This window comes from Lithobates pipiens, unplaced genomic scaffold (genome assembly GCF_037356315.1).
Source record: "Lithobates pipiens isolate NorthernLeopardFrog02 unplaced genomic scaffold, aLitPip1_a1.2 Scaffold_23, whole genome shotgun sequence".
Lineage (NCBI taxonomy): Eukaryota > Metazoa > Chordata > Amphibia > Anura > Ranidae > Lithobates > Lithobates pipiens.
Genome location: NW_027507785.1, coordinates 67,148,470 through 67,175,965, shown reverse-complemented (window position 1 = coordinate 67,175,965; position 27,496 = coordinate 67,148,470). Strand labels below are relative to the sequence as shown.

Genomic DNA, 27,496 nt, shown 5'->3' with positions numbered 1-27,496 from the left:
AGTTGGAGGTGGGGTAACGCATAGAGGTTTTACACTAATAGATTGTTCTACCAATGGTGTGCATTGTTTAGGATAGTGAGAAAGAGAGAGGAGGAAAGAACAGGTGAGGAAAGAAAGAACGAGAAGAGGAGCAAGAGCTGAGAGGAAGGGAGGTCGGGGGCACTGCATAGGCTCTCGTCTCAAAGTATTATAATCCTGGGGGGGGGCAGGGGGGGGGTTAAGGTTCTAAGAGGGTTTGTCGAAATCTAGAGGTAGGAAGTGCTCTATCCAGGTTTGCCAAATTTTGAGGTGCTGGGGGACTCTATCTAGAATTGTGGCCTCAATTTTGCTATGTATCATGGCTTGGGTGATTCTATTTTTGACTTTGACTATGCTTTGACTATGCTTAGTTTCGAAATTTTCCAGGCTGTAGCTATCATGTGTTTGGCCACAGTAGTGAGCTGGAAAAGGAAGCGGAGCTGAGCTTTAGTATAGTCTAATGTGACATGGTTCAATAGTGCAAGGGATGGATCTGGGTCTAAGGGAACACGGAGCAAAGTAGAAGCCATATGGAAGATTGTCATCCAAAATTGTCGTATAACAGGGCACGACCACCATATGTGTGTGCCTCTCTCACAACAACCACAAAAGCACACTGGGGGGGGGGGGGGGGGGGTGGTCCGGCAAAAATTTGGAAATCCTTCCTGGAACTAGATACCACCTCATGAGAACTTTGTAATTTGCTTCGAGTGCAATGATATTTTGGGAAGAAGTGTTTTGTTGGCCCATATATTTTCCCAGTCCCCTGCGTCTAGGTCTATTTCTAGGTCTTTGGACCGCTGTGCAGCGTATAGTGGGAGGCTAAATGGAGGGGATGTGAGATGACTATATAAGTGGGATATGACACCCGAGGCATGTGGGTCTGAATTGCTTATACCCTTGTATAGAGATAAACTATCTAGTGATGAGTGCATCCTTATGATTGTCTGAGCAAAATGAGCGATCTGAGGGTACCGAAAGCACTCTGTGGGGGGAGTTATGTTTGTGCTTGTAGGGCAGGGAATGTTTTCAGGGTGTTACTGGTGACAAGGTCCTGGCCTGGAAAGAAGCTGGTTCAGTAAAGGCAGGGTAGAAGTTTGGGTGGTTGAAAAAGGAGATGCGTACCAACATTAATAGGTAAAGTTGATCCAGAGAATATCCGATTGCCTCTCTGAGGATCAGGAAGGAATTTTTTCCCCTGCTGTAACAAATTGGATCAAGCTTTGCTGTTTTTTTTTTTTTTTGCTGTCCTCTGGATCAACTGTGGGTAAAGGATTGTGCATATGGGATTATATGGTCCTTTTTTTGTTGGTTGAGCTGGATGGACTTGTGTATTTTTTCAACCTGACTATGTAACTATTGTATCGTCTGCTTTAAGCCCTTAAAGCAGAAGTCCACCCTAAAGTGGACCTTCCGCTCATCGGAACCCTCCCCCCCTCCGGTGCCACAATCGGCACCTTTCAGGGGGGAGGGGGGTGCAGTTACCTGGATAATCCAGGTAACTGCACCCACTTCCGGGATAGCTCTCTGCGGAAAGGGGCGTAACTTACGCCCCTTTCCGCAAGTGCCCGCCTCTTCCCGCAAGTGCCCCGCTGCCTGCTGGGAAACACACAGATCCCAGAGGCAGCGGGGAGCGTCCTTATTGCGCAGCGCGATTCGCGCATGCGCAGTAGGGAACCGGGAAATGAAGCCGAAAGGCTCCATTTCCTGATTCCCATACCCAAGATGGCGGCGGCAGGACCCGACAGACGACCTAGAGATCGGCTTCGGGTGCCGACATCGCGGGCGCGCTGGACAGGTAAGTGTCACTATTTTAAAAGTCAGCAGTTGCAGTATTTGTAGCTGCTGGCTTTTAAAAAAAAAAAAAAACGCGGAGTCCCGGTGGACTCCCGCTTTAAAGCCTGCATGTGTGCACTGCAGTTGTGCGCATTGCACGAGGTTGCAGGGAGCTTGCAGAATAACCCCATTCACTCTCTGAAACAGAGTATTGTGGCTGTGGAATGTGTACATCCCCAGGCCGGCGACTTGACAACTAAACAGAGTAGCGGTAAGGGGAAGTAAAAGCATGGCTCAACTGCAGGGGTTTCCCCCCCACAAACTTCGCATGTGAACGAGCCCTTACTTTGGAGAGATGTAATTTCACTTCCTAATGTCTCTAGACTGGAACTGAAGAAAAATCACCCTAATGCCACGTACACACGATCGGAATTTTGGTCAGAAAAAGCTCTGATGGTTTTTCTGATGGAATTCCAACGCGATTCCACTCAAGCTGTCTTGCATACACACGGTCACACAAAAGTTCTCTGAACTTTCGACCGTCAAGAACGCAGTGACGTACAACACTACGACGAGCCGAGAAAATTAAGTTCAATGCTTCCGAGCATGCGTCAAATTGTTTCCGAACATGCATAGGAATTTTGCGCATTAGCATTTTTACAGGCGATCGGAATTTCCGATCGGAACTTTTTCCGACTGAAAAATTGAGAACCTGCTCTCAGTCTTTTGCCGGCCCGGAATTCGACCAGCAAAAGTCAGATGGAGCATACACATGATCGCATTTTCCGTTCGAAAAACTCTCATCGGTCTTTTGCAGGCTGAAATTCCGATCGTGTGAACAGTAGGAAAAAAAACACCTCCTACTAACTTCAAAACAAAAAGTTTTAGATATACTTTGTGAGTAGAATATATTATAAAGTATGGCAATTTTTTTTTTTTGATGAATGATAGGTTCACTTTAACCCTTCGGAAGAGTGTAATATTTCAGACATTCACAAGTAGTTGCATCAATGTGTTGAAGAGCCACAACAACACTCAATTATAAAAAGAAAAAAAAAAAAACAGGCAATCTCATAACAGAGATAATTAGTACCTGTTAAATATTCCAGAAAGCTGCATTGTTTTTCCCTAACAAAATGTAATTAGAATCTGCATTTGCAAATACGTCTATGATTCATAATGTGTCGACAAAGGTTATGATACACGCACATTGCTAGAGATAATCCATGAATGTGTGGATTGCATCTTAAACATATCTGAAGCACAGACTCATTACTTCATTGCAATTGGGGGGGGGGAAACAAATATGCATCACAGAATTGTAAAGAGCAGTGAAAATCAATAAGCGAATAAGCGACAGGAGCCAATCAGGAATCTGCTGTCAAAAGCTTGTCCATGCTAGACTGCTAAAAGCTGATATCAGATTGGTTACCATGGGCTTCTGCCCAATTGGTGTTATTAAAACGGTAGTAAACCACTGAAAAAAAAAAAAACACCTGCAAGACAATAGCATAATGTGCTAGTATGCACCAAGAGAAAGGGTAAAGGGCCACAGGGCCCTAATTCGGCCACATCTGTATAAACTTGATCGGAGGAGAGATAGGGTAAAGGGCCACAAGGCCCTAATTCCGACTTTACAGGCAAGAGGGACAATTATATAGTATAAAAATATATATTATTAATAATAAGTCATATCAAACAGGTCAAGTAAAAAATAATTAAAAACATACGATAGACATATGATAGTAATGAGTATCTAGTGTAAGCAAGAGAGTTGACACCAAATAAATGGCAGTGAGCCTCTGTGTGTCAACGCGTTTCACTGTTTTGCTTCATCAGGACACACTCGGGGGTAGTTGGAAGGAACAGGTCTCACTTGTCAGCATAGAAATATCTCCACATGGAGAGCTCCCAGATGATCACCCAGGAATCACTGTGTAAAGCAGGAGGCAGTTTCTAAAGCCCCATACACACTATCAGATATTCTGCTGACTTTTTCCTTCAGATTTACCAAAACCATGTAGTACAAGGGCCTGCCTGATTGCATACACATTGAAATTCCTAAGGTTTGACCTCATATTATATGGTTTTGGTAAATCTGAAGGAAAAACTCAGCAGAAAAACTGACAGTGTGTATGGGGCTTTACTATTACCAGCGACCGTGTATAAGGCTGATGGTGTAAAGATATATAGATATGAATATAAACTCATATGGTTCACCGGGGGAGGAAGGGGATACACCGTAAGTATCCAGATAATTAAAAGGGGAGAGTAATAGAGAGGAGAAGGGTAGAACAAACAACATCCCTTCATCTGTTTTCAGTACATAGAAACAGGGGCTTCAACAATAATCCTCATGGACAAATATATATTCCTTCCAAACTGGATATATCAAACTCTCCTATACCTGCCCACAGTCTATATAGGCTCCATAGGTATATTTAAACAGGCCATCGTAGCATAAGGTTCAGTGTCTCCCCCAGGAACAAACAAACAAATACTTTAGAATGAAGCCCTGCACCACTGAGGGAGCTGACATGTTCCTTCTGCGCTTCTTTCGGGGTCTCGGGCTCTGGTGCTGTGAGTGGCTGGAGCCGCGATGTGCCGGACCTTTGGAGCGCATGTGCCGCTGATGTCAGCGGCTGCATGCAGGGTGAATATCTCCTAAACCGTGCAGGTGTATGCAAGACAGCTTGAGTGTAACCCCGTCGGAATTCCGTCGGGAAAACCATCAGAGCTTTTTCCGACCAAAATTCCAATCCTGTGTAGGCGACATAAGACCGTGAACTGAGTGATCAAACACCGCTGATCGCTCAGCTCACACTCTTTGGTCCAAAGAGAGCTGGTAATTGATAATAACACAGCAGATTCCTCCATCCACTTCGCCTATGTAGATAGACGAATCCATTCAGTTTTTTTTTTTATCAACCTGCTGATAATAAGGATCATCTATGGTCAACTTAAGGTCAAGTGATACTAATGTCTCTGTTTTTTTTCTTTAAAAACTATAAACATGTTATACTTACCTGCTCTGCTGCAGTGTATTTGCACAGAGCAGCCCGGATCCTCCTCTTCTCTGGTCCCTTGTCGGCACTCCTGGCCCCTCTCTCCTGCCGAGTGCCTCCACAGCAAGCAGCTTGCTAAGGGGGCATCCGAGCTGAGCCGCTGCTCCCTGTATCCATTCAGACACGGAGCCATGGTTTGGCCTCACCCCCTCTTTCTCCTCATTGGCTCACTGACTTTGATTGACATCAGCGGGAGCCAATGGTGCCGCACTGCCATCTCAGCCAATGAGGAGGGAGAGTCCCAAGCAGCCAAGACACTCCTTCAACATTGTTGGGTCGAGCTGGGCTAAGGTAAGTATTAGGTGGGGTAGAAGGGGACTTCTGCACACGGAAGGTTCTTTTTTTTAATCTTAATGCATAGAATACAATAAAATAAAAAACCTTCTGACTTTACAACCACTTTAAAGTGTTTGTTACCGCAGCATTTCCCTGGTGTTCCTGCCAGTCCCTCTGCTTTCCTTTCAAAAACTGACCACGCTAAGCAAGAGAACACACAGTGGTCAGCATGTGCAATCTCAGCGCAACTCTGGCCCCACCCCGCCTCCTGGCGTCATGAACCTCTAAAAGGCCCGGGAGGTGCTGACGTGAGGAGGTTAAAGAAACCACTACACCATTATTTCGGTCACCCTTTTCCTGGCACTACGGATCCTTAAAGATTTACATTTTGTTTATGGGCCCCTACTTGCTACAATATACCACCTTGCATCTAAATCTGTCCTTATATTACTATTGATGGTTTGGGGACATCTTAAAGGGCAACTCCGTTCTATCACTGGTGTTGTATCAGAAGGCTTGCTCAGTGTTTCAGTGGTCCAGAGGTAGTTGACATGCTTTGGAGTCTCTTGCCCTTGAATCAGTGTTTCACTTGATCTTACTCTTCAAGTGCATTTTGTCCTTTTATAACATCATTGTCCTGCATCTCTACAGCTAACTACATATCCAAATTTGCATCCTTATAATTATATTGCTAGTTCTATTTTAGTGCTATCTAATTGATTGTGTCATATTTGATTGTTCCCTGAAGTTTACCTGTCAATTGTTTAACTGCTATCCTATTATATCATATGCTCACCTTTTTTCAATACAGTATTGATTGTGCTGGATCTGCGTGTTATTCTTCCACTTAGCTATCAGAGAGCTGTTTTGTGTGTAGAATATGTCTGAACCTAGAGTGTCAGAAGGTTTGAGGGGTTTACAGGGCCAAAGCAGCACCAGAAGACAAGTATCATCCAGAGGGCCCCTATGGGGTAGCTCTACACATATAGTAAGTCGAACAGATTTTATGGGAGTGGGATGATGAGTATGTACTGCAGGGGAGGGAATAATTACATGAACGTTGAGGATCTCAAATATACCACAATCATTAACTCCCAGTATATGACATATGACATAACCAGAAGATAAATAGACTGTTATGACAATCACCCCCGCTGTCATTTCAGGAGACGGTACAGACACTCCCACTGTCAGCCTGAATTAAAATTTTAGTTTGTGTGATTGCCTTCCAATGGATCGCATAAAAATGTCACTATAATTGCTGAATGACATAATGATGAATTTGGAAATGTTCACTTTAAAAATTACTAATCAAGCCAAACATGAGCTGGCATATTCACTAGAAACAAATGTTCCAAATGTTCCCTTTAAAGGAGTACTAAAGTCATATTAATTAAGTGCTAGTTCCCCTTCACTTCAGTAATATTTTCCCCAAATCCCTCCATGCAAATTCAAATGCTGTAAATAGTACAGACAAGCACTTCTCCTGTTATAAATGGTGCACATCCTCCCATTACACATACAGCTTTTGAGGGGACCGCTCTACAAAAACCGCTGACCCGCTAATCCCCCTGTGTAGCATCCACTCAAGATCTGGACTCAGAGAAGGAAAGAACACACGCATGCAGCTTGAACAGCTCAGAGTGACCGCTACCGAGCTCAGCTGGGGCAGGGAGAGCACACGCGTGTAGTCTGAATGGACCGTAACGGCCTCTAGGGGAGCGCACAATTGTAAAGTACAGCCTATCCTGCTGCAAAATGTAGGGAGATCAAAAGGCCAGCGTTATTTTTGGAGAGCCCCCGCCCCCCACACTAATGGTAGGGCATACACCATTGAAAACAATAGGAGCACGGATATGTACTTGTCAGGAAGGCATTAGGCATGGTACAGATAAAGCCTCAAGACATACATAGTTGCACAGGCAGAGATGTACAGTTGCCCGCTTGGCTGTAAATAACCGTTTGCGGACACACATGAGCACTCGTGCGCCCATTGCTAATGTTGGAGCTAATGGGACTATTTAAACTGGGGAAGTTCTATTAGCCAGTGCTGTCTGATCTATAGCTATTACCTGTGCTTTTGTATCGGTTTCTGTGCTGTCTTTTGTTACTGACCTGACTTGCCCTGACCCTGCTTGAACGCTACCTGCCCTGACCTTGGCATGTCTCTGCTCTGCCTTCTGCTCATCTGCCTCATTCTATGTTGCTGACTTTTGCTTGTATCTTGACCATTCTCTGCCTGCCATCCATGCCTGTATCTGACCATCTGTTGCTGTCCTGGCTCGTCTGACCTTGCATCCAATTATCCACCCCGTGCATGCTACCTGGTCCCTGCTAGGCCTGCACAGTGGTGGCTGGTGTTTTTTTCTTTGGGGGCGGGGGGTGGTCTTTAGTTTAAGACTACCTTGTAAAAGTGGGTGGAACTCCACTTTAATGCTTTGAAAAAAAAACGTAAGCCTTTGAACCACTTTAAAGGGAGAGGCTACAAACTATAATGTGAAATGGGATGAAGACTGAGGATTCTGATGCGGTGGAGGGACCCCATTTTAGAATATATGCTTTAAGATTTTGCACACTTTTAAAGAGTGCCGTGACCAAAAAAAGTTGATAAACACTGGGCTAAGCAAGTACCAAATCTACCAAGTACCAAAAAATTTCCCTTGCCTTACCTGACTGAGCAAAATCCCCCTGTTCTGAGCTTTTTCAAGCTGCAGTGTGCAAGAGGCCTAACTCAGCATAAGGGCAAAGCTCCACAATAACCTGTTGATCCTGCCACTGAAGTTTATCTAATGCAGCTTTCTATGATTGGGTGACAACAATGCTGCTCTGCTCCTGAATACAGAGCAGAGTTGCCACTCACATGGAGGCTGTACCTGCTGTTTACAGTGGGAGGAGAAGATGTTGCAGGGGGCGTGGCTATCAGCATTGTCACTGCTGTTTCACAAGTCTGTAGCTTGCCAGTCAGAACCTAGCCACACCTAGCCCTGCCCACTCTTTTCTGGATTGACAGCATTGGTTTTGTTACTGAAACCTTCCCACTGTGACCTGCAGTGTCTGGGAGGGGGAGTGTGTGAGGCACAAATTAAGGGGGATTTTGCTCAGTCAGGGAAGGCATTGGAAATTTTTTGGTACTTGGTAGATTTGGTACTTGTTTAGCCCAGTGTTTATCAACTGTTTTCGGTCACGGCACTCTTTAAAAGTATGCAAAATCTTAAGGCATCCATTCTAAAATGGGGTCCCTGCACCGCATCCTCAGTCTTCATCCCATTTCACATTATAGTTTGTAGCCCCTCCCTTTAAAGTGCTTCAAAGGCTTAAGGTTTTTTTTAAAGCATTAAAACGTTCCACCCACCTGGGGGTCCTAGAAGATGATAGGCTCAGCAATGGCATGCAATGCCAAGCTGCTGCTAACAAAACAAACAGAATATTGGCATGCATTAAAAAGGAGGATTAACTCAAGAGATAAAACGATAATTCTCCCGCTCTACAAGACTCTGGTCCGGCCGCACCTGGAGTATGCTGTCCAGTTCTGGGGACCAGTCCTCAGGAAGGATGTTACTGGAAATGGAGCGAGTACAAAGAAGGGCAACAAAGCTAATAAAGGGCCTGGAGGATATTAGTTATGAGGAAAGGTTGCGAGCACTGAACTTATTCTTTTTGGAGAAGAGACGCGTGAGAGGGGATATGATTTCAATTTACAAATTCCATAATGGTGACCCACAATAGAGATAAAACGTTTTTGCGTAAGGAAGTTCAATAAGACTCATGGTCACTCATTAAAATTAGAAAAAAAGAGGTTTAGCCTTAAACTACGTAGAGGGTTCTTTACTGTAAGAGCGGCAAGGATGTGGAATTCCCTTCCACAGGCGGTGGTCTCAGCTAGGGGCATCGATACAGGAGGTCCCCTACTTACAAACATCCAACTTACAAATGACTCCTACTTACAAACGGAGGGAGATAACAGGAAGTAAGAGGAAATCTACCTCTAGGTAGGGAAATTCTCTCCTGTAAGAGTTAATATGGTAAAAAGGTGTCTCCACTGATGCTTTTTCACCAATCCTTGTTTCCCTAACAGCCAAAAATTTTCAGAATCCAATTATCATTGGGACAGAAAGTGAGGTGAAATCTTCTGTACAGGGGCACAGACAGCTAAACAAATGTTACAGGGGTGATAACCCTTCCCTATGTTATCCAAAAAGCTTAAAAATTGATTTTTTGGCTGGAGCTACACTTAAAAAATTTACCTGTTCCGACTTACAAACAGATTCAACTTAAGAACAAACCTACAGTCCCTCTCTTGTTTGTAACCCGGGGACCCCCTGTAGTTTCAAGAAACTATTAGTAAAGCACCTGAATGACCGCAACATACAGGGATATACAATGTAATACTGACACATAATCACACACATGGGTTGGACTTGATGGACTTGTGTTTTTTTTCAACCTCACCTACTATGTAACTATGTAACACTTCTGAGAGCATTGCATGCCCATGTCCCTTATCACGCTCTGTACCCCTATATCACTGCTGTGTCCTGTACTGATGGAGTCCGGGGATGGAACAATGTTGGCACACACACTCTGACATGGTCACTTCAACAGACTCAAAGATCTGCAATTGTTTTACAGAACCAGAATATGATCTGGTGTGAGGTCTTTTAAATACGTGTGGACTTCTGCTATATAGTTTAAAAATACACATGAAACACAAATACACGCATGGGTGGACAATGTTTTAAAATAACGCACAATATCCTTTTAAGGTTGTGCTTGCCCATTAAAATGCATGAACTGCCGTAGCATACTATACTTAGAACACGGCTGGCAAGAAAATTAGAGTTCTTCTAAGCAGCATTGGCAGTGGTGTCACTACTGGGCTTAACGAGCACTATGAAGAACATTTCTCTCTGTAAAGCTAATGTTTAAAATGCCTTTATTTTATTACACCTTTCTATATGTCAAGTGATACAGAAACCTTCCAGTAACCTAAGGAAAAAACCCTGTCTAACCAAAAGGAGAAAATGTACACATGTGGAAAATCGGGAACTATTGCTACGATTAAAGCTGAACTCCGGGCACAAAAGCCTTCATTGAAATACTGTTTATTTCCCAATAGACACAAAGGATATAAATCCACTTCTGTGCACCAAATGCCTTTGCAAACCCAGTTATTACTTTATAAAAGTAGCTGTGACATCATCACTGTGTGTATATATATATATATATATATATATATAGCAATGAGGTGCAGAGATTTGGCAGTCAGGAGCAGTGCATGGTCATCCTGTTGTGCTACTAAAGGGTCTGAATTAGCTCTTTACTTGCTTACTAAGTAGCAGACAAGTAGTGAATCACTCAATGTATCAAATATCAACCAAAACCTAAACATGTTTTAGATTTTCTAAAATTCTCTGATCCCTACTGTTAAATGGTCCTAATGGCTCCTATTACCAGTAAGGCGAATCAATTGCTGCACCCCATGTATCAGGCAGACCTCTTGTAACTGGATTGGCACTTGGTTCAAGCAAACTTATCTAAACATCTATAGTTACCATTATTTTCAGGGATGTTAATTTGCTGCAGACCCAATGCTTGCTGAACCCCAAAATAAAAGTTCTGATAAAAGGGGGGAGGGGGGGACTTGAAAAAAAATTACCTGACCTGTTTATTGACATAAACAATTTCCATATCCCATTGTGATAAGTATATACATGTGGGAAATAAATCATTTCATATATCTACATGACAATCTGCAATGACAATTTATATATATACACACAATGAGAAAATAAGCAGCATATTGTAGTTACCAAATTGATTTACTGAAACTGTATATGCCATCTATTGTTCTATTTCATATTACTACAAAGATTCATGAGTAGCACATTGCAGTTGCCCGGGTAGAGAATATTGAACATGGAGGTATTCATTTTTCTGGAGATTATGTATATGTGCCCGATTCATATGTGGGTCCATATGACCTCAGCTCCCGATGCAGACGTTTTAGCATTCCTTATATTGCAACATCACAGGTTCCTATACTCCATGTAAGTATATAGTATTGGAAACTTTTCCTTTCCCTACCCATAACATATATTTTATGAAAGACACAAGATTTTACTGATATTTTTTTTTTTTTTTGCAGACATTTGGATGTATCTTCACCTGATGACATGGTTATATCCACGAAACGCGTCGAGCACTAGGATGCAGCCATGTTATCCTTTCTTAACCACTTAAGGACCGCCTCACACCAATGTACCTCAGCAGAATGGCACGGCTGGGCACAATCGCGTACCTGTACGTGGCTCTTTAAGTGCCCAGCTGTGGGTTGGGAGTGCGCCGGAGGCTTCTGACCCGGTCCTGAGCTCCGTGACCGTGGCCGCGGGACCAGCGGACCCGATCGCCGCTGGTGTCCCGCGATCGGGTCACAGATCTGAAGAACGACGAGAGGGCTGTGTAAACAAACCTCTCCCCGTGCTTCCTAGTGTGGCTGTCACCGATCGTCTGTTCCCTTTTATAGGGAAAGACGATCAGTGACGTCACATGCCAGGCCACGCCCCCTACAATAAAAAAAAACACATAACGTCACACATAACACCTACACTGCCCCCTAGTGGTTAACTCCTTCACTGCCAGTGTCATTTACACAGGAATCAGTGCATTTAAATAGCACTGATTGCTGTATAAATGCCAATGGTCCCAAAAATGTGTCAAAATTGTCCGATGTGTCCGTCATAATGTCGCAGTCACAATAAAAATCGCTGATCGCCGCCATTACTAGTAAAAAAAACAATTAATAAAAATGCTATGAAACTATCCGCTATTTTGTAAACGCTATAATTTTTGCGCAAACCAATCAATAATCGCTAATTGCGTTTTTTTTACCAAAATATGTAGAAGAATACGTATTGGCCTAAACTGAGGAAAAAAAATGTTTTTATATATTTTTTGGGGATATTTATTATAGCAAAATTGTCACTCTATTTTTGTTTATAGCGCAAAAAATAAACACCGCAGAGGTGATCAAATACCACCAAAAGAAAGCTCTATTTGTGGGAAAAAAAAGGACACCAATTTTGTTTGGGAGCCACGTTGCATGACCGTGCAATTGTCAATTAAAGCGACACAGTGCCGAATCGCAAAAAGGGGCCTGGTCCTTTGGCTGCAAATTGGTCCAGGGCTTAAGTGGTTAATACACCATGTACTTTCTTGTTATTGTCATTATTTTGCTTTATGGAGCATTACTATGCTAATATTCTATACCCGGGCAATTGTAATGTGCTACTCATGCATCCTTGTAGTAATATGATATAGAACAATGGCATGTACAGTTTCAATAAATCAATTTGGTAACTCAAATTTTCTGCTTATTTTCTGGTTGTGTGTGTGTGTATATGTATATATATATATATATATATATATATATATATATATATATATATATATACTTTATATATATAAATTATGATTTTGATGTTATAAAATTATTTATTTAATACATGTATATACTTATTACAATGGGATATGGAAATTATTTATGTCAATAAACCGTGTAAGATTTTTTTTTTTTACCAAGGTTTGGTCTCCTGCCTCATTCAAAGTCCCACCTCCCGCCCCCTTTTATTACAGATGTAGGGATAGAGACACGTGACTACATATGTGTCTCATTTAAAGTCCCAATTACTTTACAAAATAAAAGTTGTGTGCTTAATTCACTAAGCTATAGTGTATGTGTCATTGCTGAAAATGGCAACTGTTATGGCAAATGACTATCACTATAACTAAGCGGGTCAAGCTGTCTCCAAAAACCTCATTTACATCACATTTTTAGCACTCCTGCACATCTGCTGAAATGTTATTTCATCTGACAATGATAGCACCTGCTTGCTAAAATGGCAATGAAACTGAGGCAGAGTTCAACCAAGTGTTAGGATTGTAAAAACACGTACAGAAGGAAATGCAGACCCGGGACATGTGGTGTTGCAAACAGTAAGGCCGCGTACACACGGGCGGATTGTCTGCCCAACTTAGTCCGCTGAACCGTGTTTCAGCGGACAATCCGCTCGTGTGTGGGCTTCAGCGGACTTTTTCAGCGGACAGTCTGGCGGACTAAGTCTTTCGGAATTTCCGTAATTTTGTCCGTCCAAACTTGGTTTTGTCCGTCCAAACTTGGTTTCAGCGGACAGTCCACTCGTGTGTAGGCAAGTTGGACGGACTAAGTATGGCGCATGCTCAGAAAGGATTTACACGGCCGAAGGTTGCATTGCAGTGTATTGGACGTCGTTTTCTAGTCCCGTCGTACGTGCTGTACACGTCATCGCGCAAGCTTTCAGCGGACTGTCTGTTCATCATGTGTGGTCAAGTCCGTTCATTCAAATGTTGGACGGACTGTCTTTTGGATTGTCTGAGGAACTTAGTTGGGCAGACAATCCGCCCGTGTGTACGCGGCCTAAGACAGCATGGCTTTTTTTCCTTTATTTTCACCTGTTGATCCTGCCAGTTACGCACTTCCTGTTTAAGAGAGGCTCCACTCTGGATAGAGGAGCAACGGAGACACCTTGTCAAGGGGCAGGGATCTTCAAACTACGGCTCTCTGGGTGTTCAGGAACTACAACTCCCATCATGTCTAGTCATGTCTGTGAATGTCAGAGTTTTACAATGCCTCATGGGATGTGTAGTTCCGCAACAACTGGAGGGCCGTGGTTTAAAGATCCCTTGGCTAGGTGATGGGCAGTGTTAGACTAGCAGATTTATATGGACTTGACTAACAAATTAAAGCCAAACTCCAGCTAACGCTTTTTAAGAAGTTACATTAACAGGTTTTTTTGGAGGATAAAAAAAATAAATAAATAAATAAAACAAACAAATAAAACAAACAAAAAATAAATAATAATAATACATTTAATAATAATAATAAATGTAATAATAATAAATAAAACCCCAAAAAAACAAAACATGTAAATAAAAATAAAAATATGCAGACTCGATGGACCACTCAGTCTTTTTTTTTTTTTTCCTGCCGTCACTTTTCTATTTTTCTGTTTCTTTTCTATAAAGATGTTACATAAATAAATAAAAGCTGACTGTTGTAAGCACCCCTGTCAATAGTAAATGTTTGGTCTCGACCCTGTAACTGTCACTTTTGCTGGACAGCTGGGCCTGCTGAAAAATAACAGGTTTACTGGCCAGATCACCAGGTAAGAAAAAAGAAGGGAAAAAAGCTTAAAAAAAAAAAACGAATGCAGCTGCCGCATCTAAGAACTGGTGAGCTGCCATAGAATACATTTTTGTTTTTGGGTTTAATACCACTTTCAGAATATTGCCCGGGTGCCAAGAGATGATTAAAATTTAAAATACGTTTTAAGGTTTTAACATATCTGCGTAATGACTTAAAAAAAACGCTTTGTGCTGTACATTTGGTATGTATGTGATTGCTTTCCTACTCCACAGCTAATGTCCATTTCTGATGGATTCAAGATAGACATCATTACTACATTGCATTCCAATCGGCACATCTATATATCAGATAATGACGGGATAAAAACATAATGCAAAGAAGCCATCAGAACAGCGAATTGGCTTATGCAGCAAAATGGATTTTCCATTTACAGACCACTATGCCATAGATGTGAATATTATTTAAATTGTTCATTAAAAATGGATGTGTTTATGCATCCTCCTAATGAGCTACTAAAGTGTATACCTTAAAGACACATAAATATGTTGATGCTCTATTGATTACGAGTGTCTTTCCTACGTGAGCCGAGTGCAGTGTGGGAAATTCTCCCTCCCTAATCCACGGTTACTAACGTGATTGCAATATCCAGGTACCTTGCTCCAAAGGAGATGCATTCATACATAGCTAATGCAAGAGGGGTATTTCCCAAAACTGACTTTACCCACACCCCAACATGACATAAACCACTCAGATGGTAAACATATTGTATGCTGGATGTAGTATATAAAGCAGACAGTAAGTACAAGAGAGCGCTGAGCATCTAGACTCTCTTAAATGGCAAAATATATTTTAAGGCTAATGAAGTACAAATGGGGGCTAAAGCTTATTAAAAAACAGGACTTTCCTTTAAATCCTGAGAAGATGGAGAATATGTTAAATAATCCATATCAGTGTCTAGGATATATCTACTTAAAATGGAATAAATTTTAAACCAAGTATCTTTTTGTCATCATTTTCTAAATTATGCACTCTACCTTTAACCAATTAACATAATACAAAACACATATACAAAACAGATGACAAAAAAAGAGACACAGAAAATTAACATATATATATCCTATCTATCTATCTATCTATCTGCAGATGTACAGATCATCTATACATCTATATACCCACCTATTTATCTAAACAAAAGTTAGAAATTAATATAAAGCAAGAAGAGAAAAAAAATATATATATATATATATATAAAGATAAAAAATACAAAACGTTTGAAATTACTATAAAGCAAGCATAGAAAAAAATAGATAAAGAAAATGTATCTATCCATTATATATATATATATATATATATATATATATATATATATATATTATAATATAATTTATATATATATATATAAAGATAAAAAAATATATAAAAAAAGATCATCTATACAACTATCTACCTACTTATTTATCTAAACAAAGGTTAGAAATTAATATAAAACAAGAATAGAAAAAAAAATTATATATATATATATATATATATATATATATATATATATATATATATATATATATATATATATATATATAAAATGAATATAAAGAATATATAAATATACATATAGAAATTAATATAAAGCAAGCATAGAAAAAATGTGATAAAAAAATATATCTATCCATTATTATATATATATATATGTATATATATATATATATATATATATATATATATATATATATATATATATAAAGATAGAAAAAACTGTTAGAAATTATTATAAAGCAAGCATAGAAAAAAAAATGGATAAAAATCTATCTGTCTATCTATCTATCTATCTATCTATCTATCTATCTATCTATCTATCTATCTATCTATCTATTTATCTCAGTTTCTGTATCATCCATCTAATCTCTCATCCCCTATCTATGGCTATAAGTAGACTGATCTTTTATTAGATACACAGAGATTAAACATGACTCCTTATAGTAACAATTAAGCAACCAAATGTGTGGGCAGCAGACACTTTGCCATCCAATCTGTTGCGATGCATCTGTTCTCTATGTAACAATAAAAATAAAAAGTGTACAGCCATATTAGTGTCAGGATGCCTGTGATTAATGAACAAAAAGCATGGCTGTCTTAGCTGCATAGCAGCCCATAGATAAATACATAAAGGATCACTCCTTGTAGTACAGAGGGCACCAATGTGCTATTTTTAGGTTATCAAAGGTTCCGTAATACAATTGTATCCTATTGCTGCCAAGAGGCAGATTTTTCTCTCAGTTATTGTCCCCTCTTATTAAAATAGCATTCACACATCCCAGAGGATGCGTTATACCTTGTAATTAAACTCTCCTCTGCAACTCTCATTCCTATATTGGTAGGATTGTATTGTAAACTGATGTAACATTACGATGTGTGACAAAATAAGCCAGCCCTGGTTGGTCATTAGGCACCCCCCATTAGCATTTCACTCTTGATCTACAAAACTTTTCTTCCTCCTCACCAAAAATGAACCATACGCTTTTAAAGGAAACTTTCTTTCTGCCCCATCAGCAAAGCAGCCCAAAGGCAGCTGCCCAGTTTGACTGCATGTCAAAGAGACCTTCATAGAGCACCATATCCTCCATCTAAAGTGTTATGACAAATGACGGTGCCTAGACACAAGAAGGAAAAAAAAAATGTACTGTCTTATTGGACATTACTACAGGCATGCACCTTGTCTCTACACTAAGGCTCCCATAATGAAAACCATCCATCATCTACGATCCACTTTGCTGCTGAATGGTGGTAAAACTCTGAACTTCAGCCTGTTGTAAACATGAATACATAGGCATTAGGGATGAGCAGAGTGACTTGGGCAAAACTGATTTGGTGGTGCAAATTTCACGAAAGTGGAAATTCTCTGTTTTACTCTTAGAGCTGCTTAGGCAACATTTAAAGAATCTACTCTTTTTTTTTTTTTTTTTTTGTTTTGTTCATTTATGTTTTTAAGGGTGCATTTGGGGTTGAGCTAAATAATGAGGCTAGAGGTGACCAGGCACAAGAATAGGTCCAAGAAATTTAGAAGGGCTTTTGTAACCCTCAGGAACCATTAAAACCATGCTTAAACTGAAGCCATTTAATGCCCACTGTACCCAAGGTGCAAGAACAGGTCCAGAATACTTAAAAGGAGCTTCTTAACCCTCAGGAATCATTAAACCATGCTAAAACCAAAGTCATTTAATGCACACTGTAGCTAGGGTACAAGAACATGCCCAAGGACAGCTAAAAGGAGCTTCTGTAACTCTCAGGTGCCATTAAAACCATGCTATAAACTTAGCCAATTAATGTTCACTGTAGCCAGGGCAGCAGAACATGTCCTGGACATCTAAAACAAGCTTCTGTACCCATCAGAAGCCATTAAAACTATGCTATAATCTGAGCCATTTAATGCCCACTGTAGCCAAGGCACAAGAACACATCCAGCTAAAAGGAGCTTATGTGACCCTCAAGAGTCTTTAAAACCATGCTATAATCTGAGCCATTTAATGCCATTTGTAGCCAGGACTCAATAACATGTCCAGGACAGCAAAATAGAGCTTTTGTAACCCTCAGAAGTCATTAAAAACATGCTATAACCTGAGCTATTTCATGCCAACTGTAGCCATGGCACAGGAATATGTCCAATATAGTTATAAGGAGCTTTTGTAAACCCTCAGGACTCGTTATTACCATTGTATAACCTAACCCATTTAATGCCCACTTTAACCTTAAACCCTTTAACTTTCATTTTTCCTTCTTTATTAACTCCAATGCTTTTGGCCAAGATGCACAACTTCTCAGAAATCACAATTTTTGGGAAACTATAATGCAAACATTTCTGAAGTTCTGACTGACTCAGAATAAGCATATAAGGTGCCTGTAAACCTTTGGGAAACAGTGACTACATTCTAGAGAAGATTGTACCATTTAGCAACAAATAGATTTCAAGTCTGGTTACCCTTTGTCTATCCCAGGGGTCTTCAAACTATGGCCCTCCAGTTGTTCAGGAACTACAGTTCCCATCATGCTCTATCCTTAAACACATCAAAACCACGCAAAAAAGATCATTTGCCATAATTTTGTCTTCTCCGTTGCTGTCAACGTTTTTTCCCCGAAATGGCAAAATTTCATCAAAATCTTGAAATTTTCGCAGAATATTTAGAGACAGGGAAACTCTCGTGTTCGCGCATTCCTAACAGGAAAGATATAGCAATAAGGTTTTGACTGACAGAATAAGCATAGTAGGTTCTTGGAAACCTTTGGGAGCCAGTGACTACACTCTATGAAAGACCCTTTCTCTTGGCAGCCAAGAGATTTTGTGCTTGGTCACCCTGTGTCTACATTTAAAACCCACCAAAAACACCTTAGTTTTGCCTACTTCCGTGCCGCCAATGCTTTTTCCAAAAATGTCAAAATTTCACCAAAATTTCATCAAAATAATTAGATTTTTGCTGAAATTTTGGAGACATGAAAACTCTTAATTTCGCTCATCCCTAACAGGCATGATCTAGCAATAGGTTTTGACTTCCAGAATAAGCATAATAGATGCTTGGAATACTTTGGAAGCCAGTGACTGCATTCTAGAGAAGACCTTTCCTTGTGGCAGACAAGAGATTTCACGTCTGTTTACCCTCTACTTATTCTTAAAACCCACCAAAACCACCATCATTTCTACTTCTCCATTGCCGCCAATGCTTTTTCCAAAAATGGCGAAATTTCACTGAACTCTTTTGATTTTTGCTGAAATTTTGGGGACTTGAAAACTCTCAATTTTGCTCATGCCTAATATGCATGATATACCGATAAGGTTTTGCATACCAGAATAAGCATAGTAGGTGCTTGGAAATCTTTATGAGCCAGTGATTACATTCTTTCCTTCTGGCAGCCAAGAGATTTCATGTCTGGTCACCGTCTACCTATTCCTAAAACCCACCAAAACCACCTTCATTTTGCCTTCCCTATTGCCGCCAATGTTGTTTCTCAAAAAAGGCAAAATTTCACCAAAATGGTGAAATTTCCCTAACATTTCTCGATTTTCACAGAAATTTTGGAGACATAAAAACTCTAAATGTTGCTCATCCCTCATGCAAGATATAGCAATAAGGTTTTGACTGCCAGAATAAGCATAGTAGGTTCTTGGAAACCTTTGGGAGCAAGTACCTACATTCTAGAGAAGATCCTTCCTCTTGTCAGACCAGAAGGTGTCTGGTCACCTTCTACCTAGTATTAAAACCCACCAAAACCACCTTCATTTTGCCTTCTCCATTGCCACCTTTGGCACACACATTTTGACTGCCAGAATAAGCATAGTAGGTGCTTGGAAACCTTTGGGAGCCAGTACCTACATTCTAGAGAAGATCCTTCCTCTTGCCAGACCAGAGGGTGTCTGGTCACCCTCTAACTAGTATTAAAACCCACCAAAACCACCTTCATTTTGCCTTCTCCATTGCCACCAATGGCACACACATTTTGACTGCCAGAATAAGCATAGTAGGTGCTTGGAAACCTTTGGGAGCCAGTACCTACATTCTAGAGAAGATCCTTCCTCTTGCCAGACCGGAAGGTGTCTGGTCACCCTCTACCTTGTATTAAAACCCACCAAAACCACCTTCATTTTGCCTTCTCCATTGCCACCAATGGCACACACATTTTGACTGCCAGAATAAGCATAGTAGGTGCTTGAAATCCTTTGGGAGCCAGTACCTACATTCTAGAGAAGACCATTCCTCCTGGGAGACAAGAGATTTCATGTCTGGTCACCCTCTATCTAGTCTTAAAACCCACCAAAACCAGGTTCATTTTATTTTCTCCATTGCCACCAATGCCTTTTCCCCAAATTGCAACATTTACTAACATTTCTCGATTTTCACTGAAATTTTGGAGACAGCTTAAACACTCAAAAACTCTCAAGCAAGACAAGATATACCAATAAGGTTTTGACTGAAAAATAAGCATAGTAGATGTCTGGAAACCTTCGGGAGCAAGTGGCTGCATTCCAGAAAAGACCCTTGCTCCTTACTGCCAGATGTCATGTCTGGTCGCCTATTGCCTACAATTTACCACCACCAACCCTCCCCCCTCCATTTACCTGCACACAGCTGCATCCAGGCGCAGATCTTGTACACAGTGGCCGTGTTGCAGAAGAAGAACAGGGCGAAACAGGTAATGCAGCCCAGGATCAGCACCATGGACAGCAGCACGAAGAAGGCGGCTGCTTTGAAGGCTCCAGAGGGGATGGTGCTGAAATCGGTGAAGGATCCCCGGCAGGTAAACTCCCTGTTCCCCCCTCCATTGCCCACACAGTAGTGGAAGAGCCCAAAGTAACCAGGCTTGGGTGTATTGACGCTGTCCCCTATCCAGTAGGGTTGTATAAAGACCACCACGTTGATGATGGCAAAGCAGATGGTGAAGATGGCCCAAAGCACGCCTATGGCTCTTGAGTTTCTCATGTAATTGTCATGGTAAAGCTTGGAGGCTTCTTGAGATGGCAGCATCTTGGCTAGCTGATCAGATGCCCTCCTGCACAGTGTAGTAGACAAATAAAACAATCAAACCCCCTTTAGATGCCACCACAATCCCTAGGAACGCTGGCTGTCCATGCACCCTTGTATTGGGCATGCAGTTGGTGGGTTAGGGAAAAGCCCAGAGGAATAAGGGGAATTCCGATGCTAGTTTGGGGATGCAGAGAGGAGGATGCCAACGTTCAGAGTCCTTGGGAGCAACATTTGCCTCTTGAGCCAAAGGAGATGCAAGCCATCAGATGCCCCCAGCTGGAAATAAGCCTAGTAGGCAATGCCATGGACCCGGGCCATGTGCAATGTAAGGAGCTCTCTTAAAACAGCGGAGACTTGGCTGGCTCTAGCCTTCCCTGCAGCTGCTGGGACTCCATCTTTGCTATGTGCCTGATGCGCGCTCCTGAACATCTGCGCGCTCCCGATGTAATGCAGACTTGGGGGAGCAGAGAGAATAATAAAAAAAAAAAAAAGCAGCACTCTTTGCTACTCTTTGTGAGCTGTGATCTCATCTGCTTTCCTACAACTGTGACAGCATCCTCTGCAAAGGACAACCGCAAATAGCCTTCTATTCACCATGGATGGTAGATTTAAATGGATTAATCCGGACCCTCTTCTCCTCCCCATCCAGCAGTAATCCTCCACTGATGCTCTCTGTTAACACAGCATGCAGCCCCCATTATTATCCATGCAAGCCAAAGAGAAGGTGAGCAATGCACTCTGGATGGAGCCTAGGCAGGGTTTCCCCCTCTGTCTTTCTCTTCGCTGTGTGCCAGGCTGCCACACTGGTGATGTGATGTGGCATGTGCCCACTAGGGGCCAGGAAAGACCACTGATCCTGTTCATCTTCATTAGGCATAAATGCATAGATTTTCACTTCACTGCCTGACAAATGTTCCATTGCCTTTTTTCCCCATAATTTTCTTTAAAGGGTCAGTTCACCCAAAATTGATATTTCGGTTATTGGTATAGGTTGATGAGCTGGATCACCTAACAAATAAATGCTTAAAGATAAGGAAGGGCTTACCAAATAAATATATATATATATATATATATATATATATATATATATATATATATATATATATATATATATATATATATATATATATGTATATATATATGTATGTATGTGTGTGTATATATATATATATATATAATATAATAATAATTCTAATAATAATAAATGCTTAAAGATAAGGAGGTGCTTACCAAATATGTATATATATATATATATATATATATATATATATATATATATATATATATATATATATATATATATATATATATAAAAATAAATATCAATAAAAAAAACTCAAGATACTCAGGAATACTGAATAGTGCTGAAACTGACCAATTAGGCACCAACGTCCCCGATATCGTCACAAACAGTACAAGAAAAATAATGGGACTTATAGGGTGCCAATACAGCGCATGACAACATCAAAAACTAGTAAAAGATCACATTGATTTTATTGTTCTCTGTTTAATGCCCCATACACACTATTAATTTTTATGCTGAGTTTTTCCTTCAGATTGAACAAAACCATATAATATGAGGTCAAACCTTAGGAGTTTCAATCTATATGCAATCAGACAGGTCCTTCTACTACATGGTTTTGGTAAATCTGATGGAAAAACTCAGCAGAAAAACTGATAGTGTGTATGGGGCTTAAAACATTCATTGGTTACAAAGATATTCATATCACAAGACTCAATGAGGCTGTTCTTTATACATTATAATAAGTGTGCACAGCCTATTGCATTAGATGTGCACCCCAAAGCTCAAACACACATGCGTGTGTGTATGTATATATATATATATATATATATATATATATATATATATATATATATATATATACTCACCGGCCACTTTATTAGGTACACCTGTTCAATTGCTTGGCAACACAAATTGCTAATCAGTCAACCACATGGTAGCGACTCAGTGCATTTGGGCATCTAGACGTGGTGAAGATGACTTTCTGAAGTTCAAACCGAGCATCAGAATGGGGAAGAAAGGGGACTTGAGTGACTTTGAACGTGGCATGGTTGTTGGTGCCAGACAGGCTGATCTGAGTATTTCAAACACGACTGATCTGCTGGGATTTTCATGCAAAACCATCTCTAAGGTTTACATAGAATGGCTCAAAAAAGAGAGATCCAGGGAGCCACAGTTGTGTGGAGGAAAATGGCTTGTTGTCAGAGGTCAGAGGAGAATGGACAGACTGGTTCCAGATAAAGTAAAGGCAAAAGTAACTCAAATAAACACTCATTACAACCAAGGTAAGCAAAATACTATCTCTGAACGCATCAAACCTTGAAGCAAATGGGCTACAGCAGCAGAAGACCACACCGGGTGCCACTTCTGTCTGCTAAGAAATGGAAGCTGAGGCTACAATTTACACGGGCCCACCAAAATTGAATAATAGAAGATTGGAAAAACGTTGCCTGGTCTGATGAGTCTTGATTCCTGCTGCGACATTCAGATGGTAGGGTCAGAATTTGGCATAAACAACATGAAAGCATCGATCCATCATGCCTTGTATCAATGGTTCAGGCTCGTGGTGTAATGGTTATGGGGGATATTTTCTTGGCACACTTTGGGCCCCTTGAGCATCGTTTAAACTCCACAGCCTACCTGAGTATTGTTGCTGACCATGTCCATGTCCATCCCTTTTACAGTGTCCCCATCTTCTGATGGCTCCTTCCAGCAGGATAATGCACCATGTCACAAAATTCCAATCATCTCACCACTGGACAATGAGGTCACTGTCCTCCAATGGCCTCCACACTCACCACATCTCAATCCAATAGAGCACTAATAGAGCACCTTTGGTTTGTGGTGGAATGGAAGATTTGCATCATGGATGTGGAGCCGACAAATCTGCAGCAGCTGTGTGATGCTATTTTGTCACTATGGACCAAAATCTCTGAGGAATATTTCCAACAGCTTGTTGAATCTATGCCATGAAGAATGAAGGCGGTTCTGAAGGCAAAAAGGGGGTCCAACCCGATACTAGCAAGGTGTACCTAGTATAGCGGCTGGTGAGTATATATATATATATATATATATATATATATATATATATATATATATATATATATATAGGATGGTGTCAGTAGGGCAGAGGTTGTTGTCAGTCAGTAGAGCAGTAGACGGTGTCAGTAGGACAGTGGATAATGTCAATCATTTTTTGTATTTATTTTTTATTTTTTACAATCTTTTTATTATTTTTTACAATATAACGTTTTTTTATTTTATTTACAATTTTTTTAGAAGCCCTGTTGTGGGACTTTCGTGAAATTTCAGGGGTTAAACAACTGGTGATAGAGAAGAGGAGGGATGCCGGGACCAGGCAGCCGGATGAATCTGCACTGCATGAGGTGATTAGGGTGTGCCCAGGCATACTCGGCATGCCCCGTGTGCATGCCTATGGCTACAATAACTATAAACCACATATAGAATAGATCTTCACAGGTTGCCCCAATTCCTCTTGTCGTCAGCAGTGTTTTTACACTTCATTACTGTCAGTTTGCATAATAGAAGTATTCCATTATTCTGTATGCTGAACAGATGGGGGAGGTTCGGCAATTGCACAATGCGTTTCATGGGTAATGAGGCCACACAGGGGGCAAGGTTTTGGGAGGACATCAATGGATGCTCTCTCAGAACTAGAGGACCACACTGTAGCTGTTTTTTGGCTATGGCCTGATGACACCCACAATAGGGCACAATTTCTCCTAATGACACCAACAATGGGGCCCAATTCCTCCCAGTGACACCAACAATAGGGCACGATTCATCCTAATGACAACAACAATGCGGCCCAATGACACCCACAATAGTGCACAATTCCTGATAATTACACCAACAATGGGGCCCAATTCCTCCTAATGACACCAACAATGCAGCCCAATGACACCCACAATATTGCGTAATTCCTCCTAATTACACCAACACCCTTTGTTTCTAAAGTTTGGAGACTTCGGGGGTATGGTGTGGAACTAAAGTGCATAATATGTTCATTTTCAGTTTCGCAGAACCGGAGGAAGTGGGCCTCATTACACATAAAACGTGTCATGCAATTGACACCCCTCCCCCAACCAAGTGATCTTGTACTAGTTTTTAAAGTTGTAATGCTCTATATCTTTCTTGTACTGTTTGTAACAAAAAACTGAAATGATAAGTAATATTATATACAGTAAATCTGATATACCGGTATTTTATATACATGCATACATCAAAGCCAAACTCCAGGAAACTTGAAAGTTATCCCTTGCAGTGCCCGGTTGTTTAATATAACGCAGAATAAAAGCACTTTTACTTATCAGATCCTCTGCTCCCTTGGCAGGCAGTGTTCCCCCCATGCAGTTGGTGGACTGTCCCTCTGTGTCATTACGTTCAATGAAGGGCTATGGTAAGTGCATCGGTCTCCATGATGTCAGGAGTATACACCACTGGAACACGGAGGAGAAGATGCTGCAGGGACAGATCTGGCGGCACAGAGGAGAGAATAATTGGGTAAGTAAATCTTCTGTTTTATGGTCCCTAGACGAGCAATTATCCCCTTGTAGTGCTGGTGCAACCCCACTGCAAAGGATCATTTCAGGTTTCCCTGAGTTAGACTATAAAACAAAGCAAAAATGTGACAAGGACATTCTTCCCCACGGCCCCCCTAATTTTTCATTTTAACAGGGCTTCCCCAGGACCTATAAAGTTGTTTTAAGGGTTCCTCTGCAGTAAAGAGGTTGAGAATGGCTGGCATACACCATAAATAAATCAACTACCAGTCCATTGACGTGAGCGTACAAAAACACCTCATATCTTCATCCACTACTGTAAATGTGTCAAAATATAACATAGCCTGGTGCCAACACCCAAAGGAAAGCAGCTCACCCTCATATTTGACCATCAAACACAGAATGTTAGAAAGCTCTCCACCCACGGGATGACTGCTCCATCACTAATCGTTTATCAAAATGAATAAAACATATGCCCTCACATGATCCATGTATATATAGCACATGTGTCAAACACAAGGCCCGGGGGTTTAGTCCGTCCCACCAGGCTATTTCATGTGGTCCTCGCACCTAGGGCTTTTTTGGCCAGGACGTGGTGGAACTCTGTTCCGCCACCTCCGGCTCTCTCCCTCTGCTACCCACTCACCACTGTCACGTGTAAACATAGAGGTCTTCTGAATTTACAAGGACAGCTTTTCTTTCTGTGGCTCTCACAGATTCCTGCCTGCTCTGCACTCAGGGACAAGGGAGATGCAAGTGTAGTGTTTGATGGGGCATGAGCCTGTGAAAAAGAGCTGAACCCTGCACATTGTACACTGCACACCCCTGAACTCTGCACTCTGTATGTAGCTCACTCCTCAACATGCACTGTGTACACTGCACACCCCTGAACTCTGCACTCTGTATACAGCTCAGGATGCAGGTACAGTGTTGGATGGGGCATCAGCCTGTGGAAGAGAGCTAAACCCTGCACATTGTGCATAGTACACCCCAAACCCTGCACTTTGTATGTAGCACATTCCTGCAAGTGCAGTGTTGGGTAGGGCATCAGCCGGTGAAATAGAGCTGAACCCTGCACACTGTGCCTAGCACACCTCAAACTCTGCACTCTGTATGTAGCACACTCCTCAACACTGCACTCTGTACACTGAGCACTCCTGAACTCTGCAGTCTGTACACAGTGCACCCCTGAAGCCTGCACTCTGTATGTAGCGCGTCCCTGAACTCTGCACTCTGTACATAGCACATCCCTGAACTCTGCACTCTGTACATAGCACATCCATGAAGTCTGCACTCTGTACATAGCACATCCCTGAACTCTGCACATAACATGCTCCTGGTATCTATTTTACTGCAATTTGGCCACATCCACTGTTTGATGTGGTTCAGCGGGGAGGTGGAGGGGGGCTTGGTTAAGTTCCTCCACCTGTTCTCTGAGGAAAAAAACCCTGGATAAATTTATATAGTCTAACAGACACAATTGGCCCTTTAAGGGCAACCATAATGTTGATGTGGAATCAATACAACAATGAAAAAACAGATGGCATAAGGGAAAAAAAAATACCAATCCGAGCTGGATCATCTGTTGGCTTTTTTTTATACCTTGGAGGTTCCAGCATTGAGATTTTTTTTCACCTATGATTTCTCAGCCAAATGTTGCAGCTGTTTCAATGATCAATTTATTTGATGTAACAGAAATTCGGGCGCTGGTGAGAGACTCCTTGCAGCAGGAGTGAGGCTTTTTTGCAGCAGCAAGACTGAGATTTTCTTTGCATTGGGAGTGAGACTTTCTTTGATGTGTAATGATGAGACTTTTTTTGCAGAGGGAGTGATACTTTCTTTGCAGCGTAATGATAAATTCTTTGCAATTAGATGAGACTTTCTTTGCAGCGTAATGATAAATTCTTTGCAATTAGATGAGACTTTCTTTGCAGCGTAATGAGACTTTTTTTGAAGTGGGAGTAATGCCGCGTACACACGACCAGACTCCAAGCTCTATCAGATTGGATGGAGCGCGTCTGTGAACAGCAATTTTCAAGTCTTGCCACAGATTCTCAATTGGATTTAGGTCTGGACTTTGACTGGGTCATTCTAACACATGAATATGCTTTGATCTAAACCATTCCATT

The 27,496-nt window shown here is 41.2% G+C and overlaps 1 protein-coding gene across 3 annotated transcripts in view; it reads right to left on the bottom strand.

Moving 5' to 3' along the window:
* The window catches only part of LHFPL4 (LHFPL tetraspan subfamily member 4), a 199,983-nt gene extending 178,370 nt beyond the window's left edge, over positions 1–21,613 (bottom strand). For 2 of the 3 annotated variants that reach the window (XR_013262289.1, XM_077451803.1), the window contains exon 1: positions 20,417–21,613. Coding sequence is in view for 2 of the 3 variants with exons in the window: in XM_077451803.1 (XP_077307929.1) it covers positions 20,417–20,822 (406 nt within the window). In the remaining variant the exon portion in view is untranslated. The remainder of the gene's footprint in view (positions 1–20,416) is intronic. The other variant, XM_077451804.1, reaches the window with a different exon arrangement.
* Between the last annotated feature and the right edge of the window lie 5,883 nt (positions 21,614–27,496).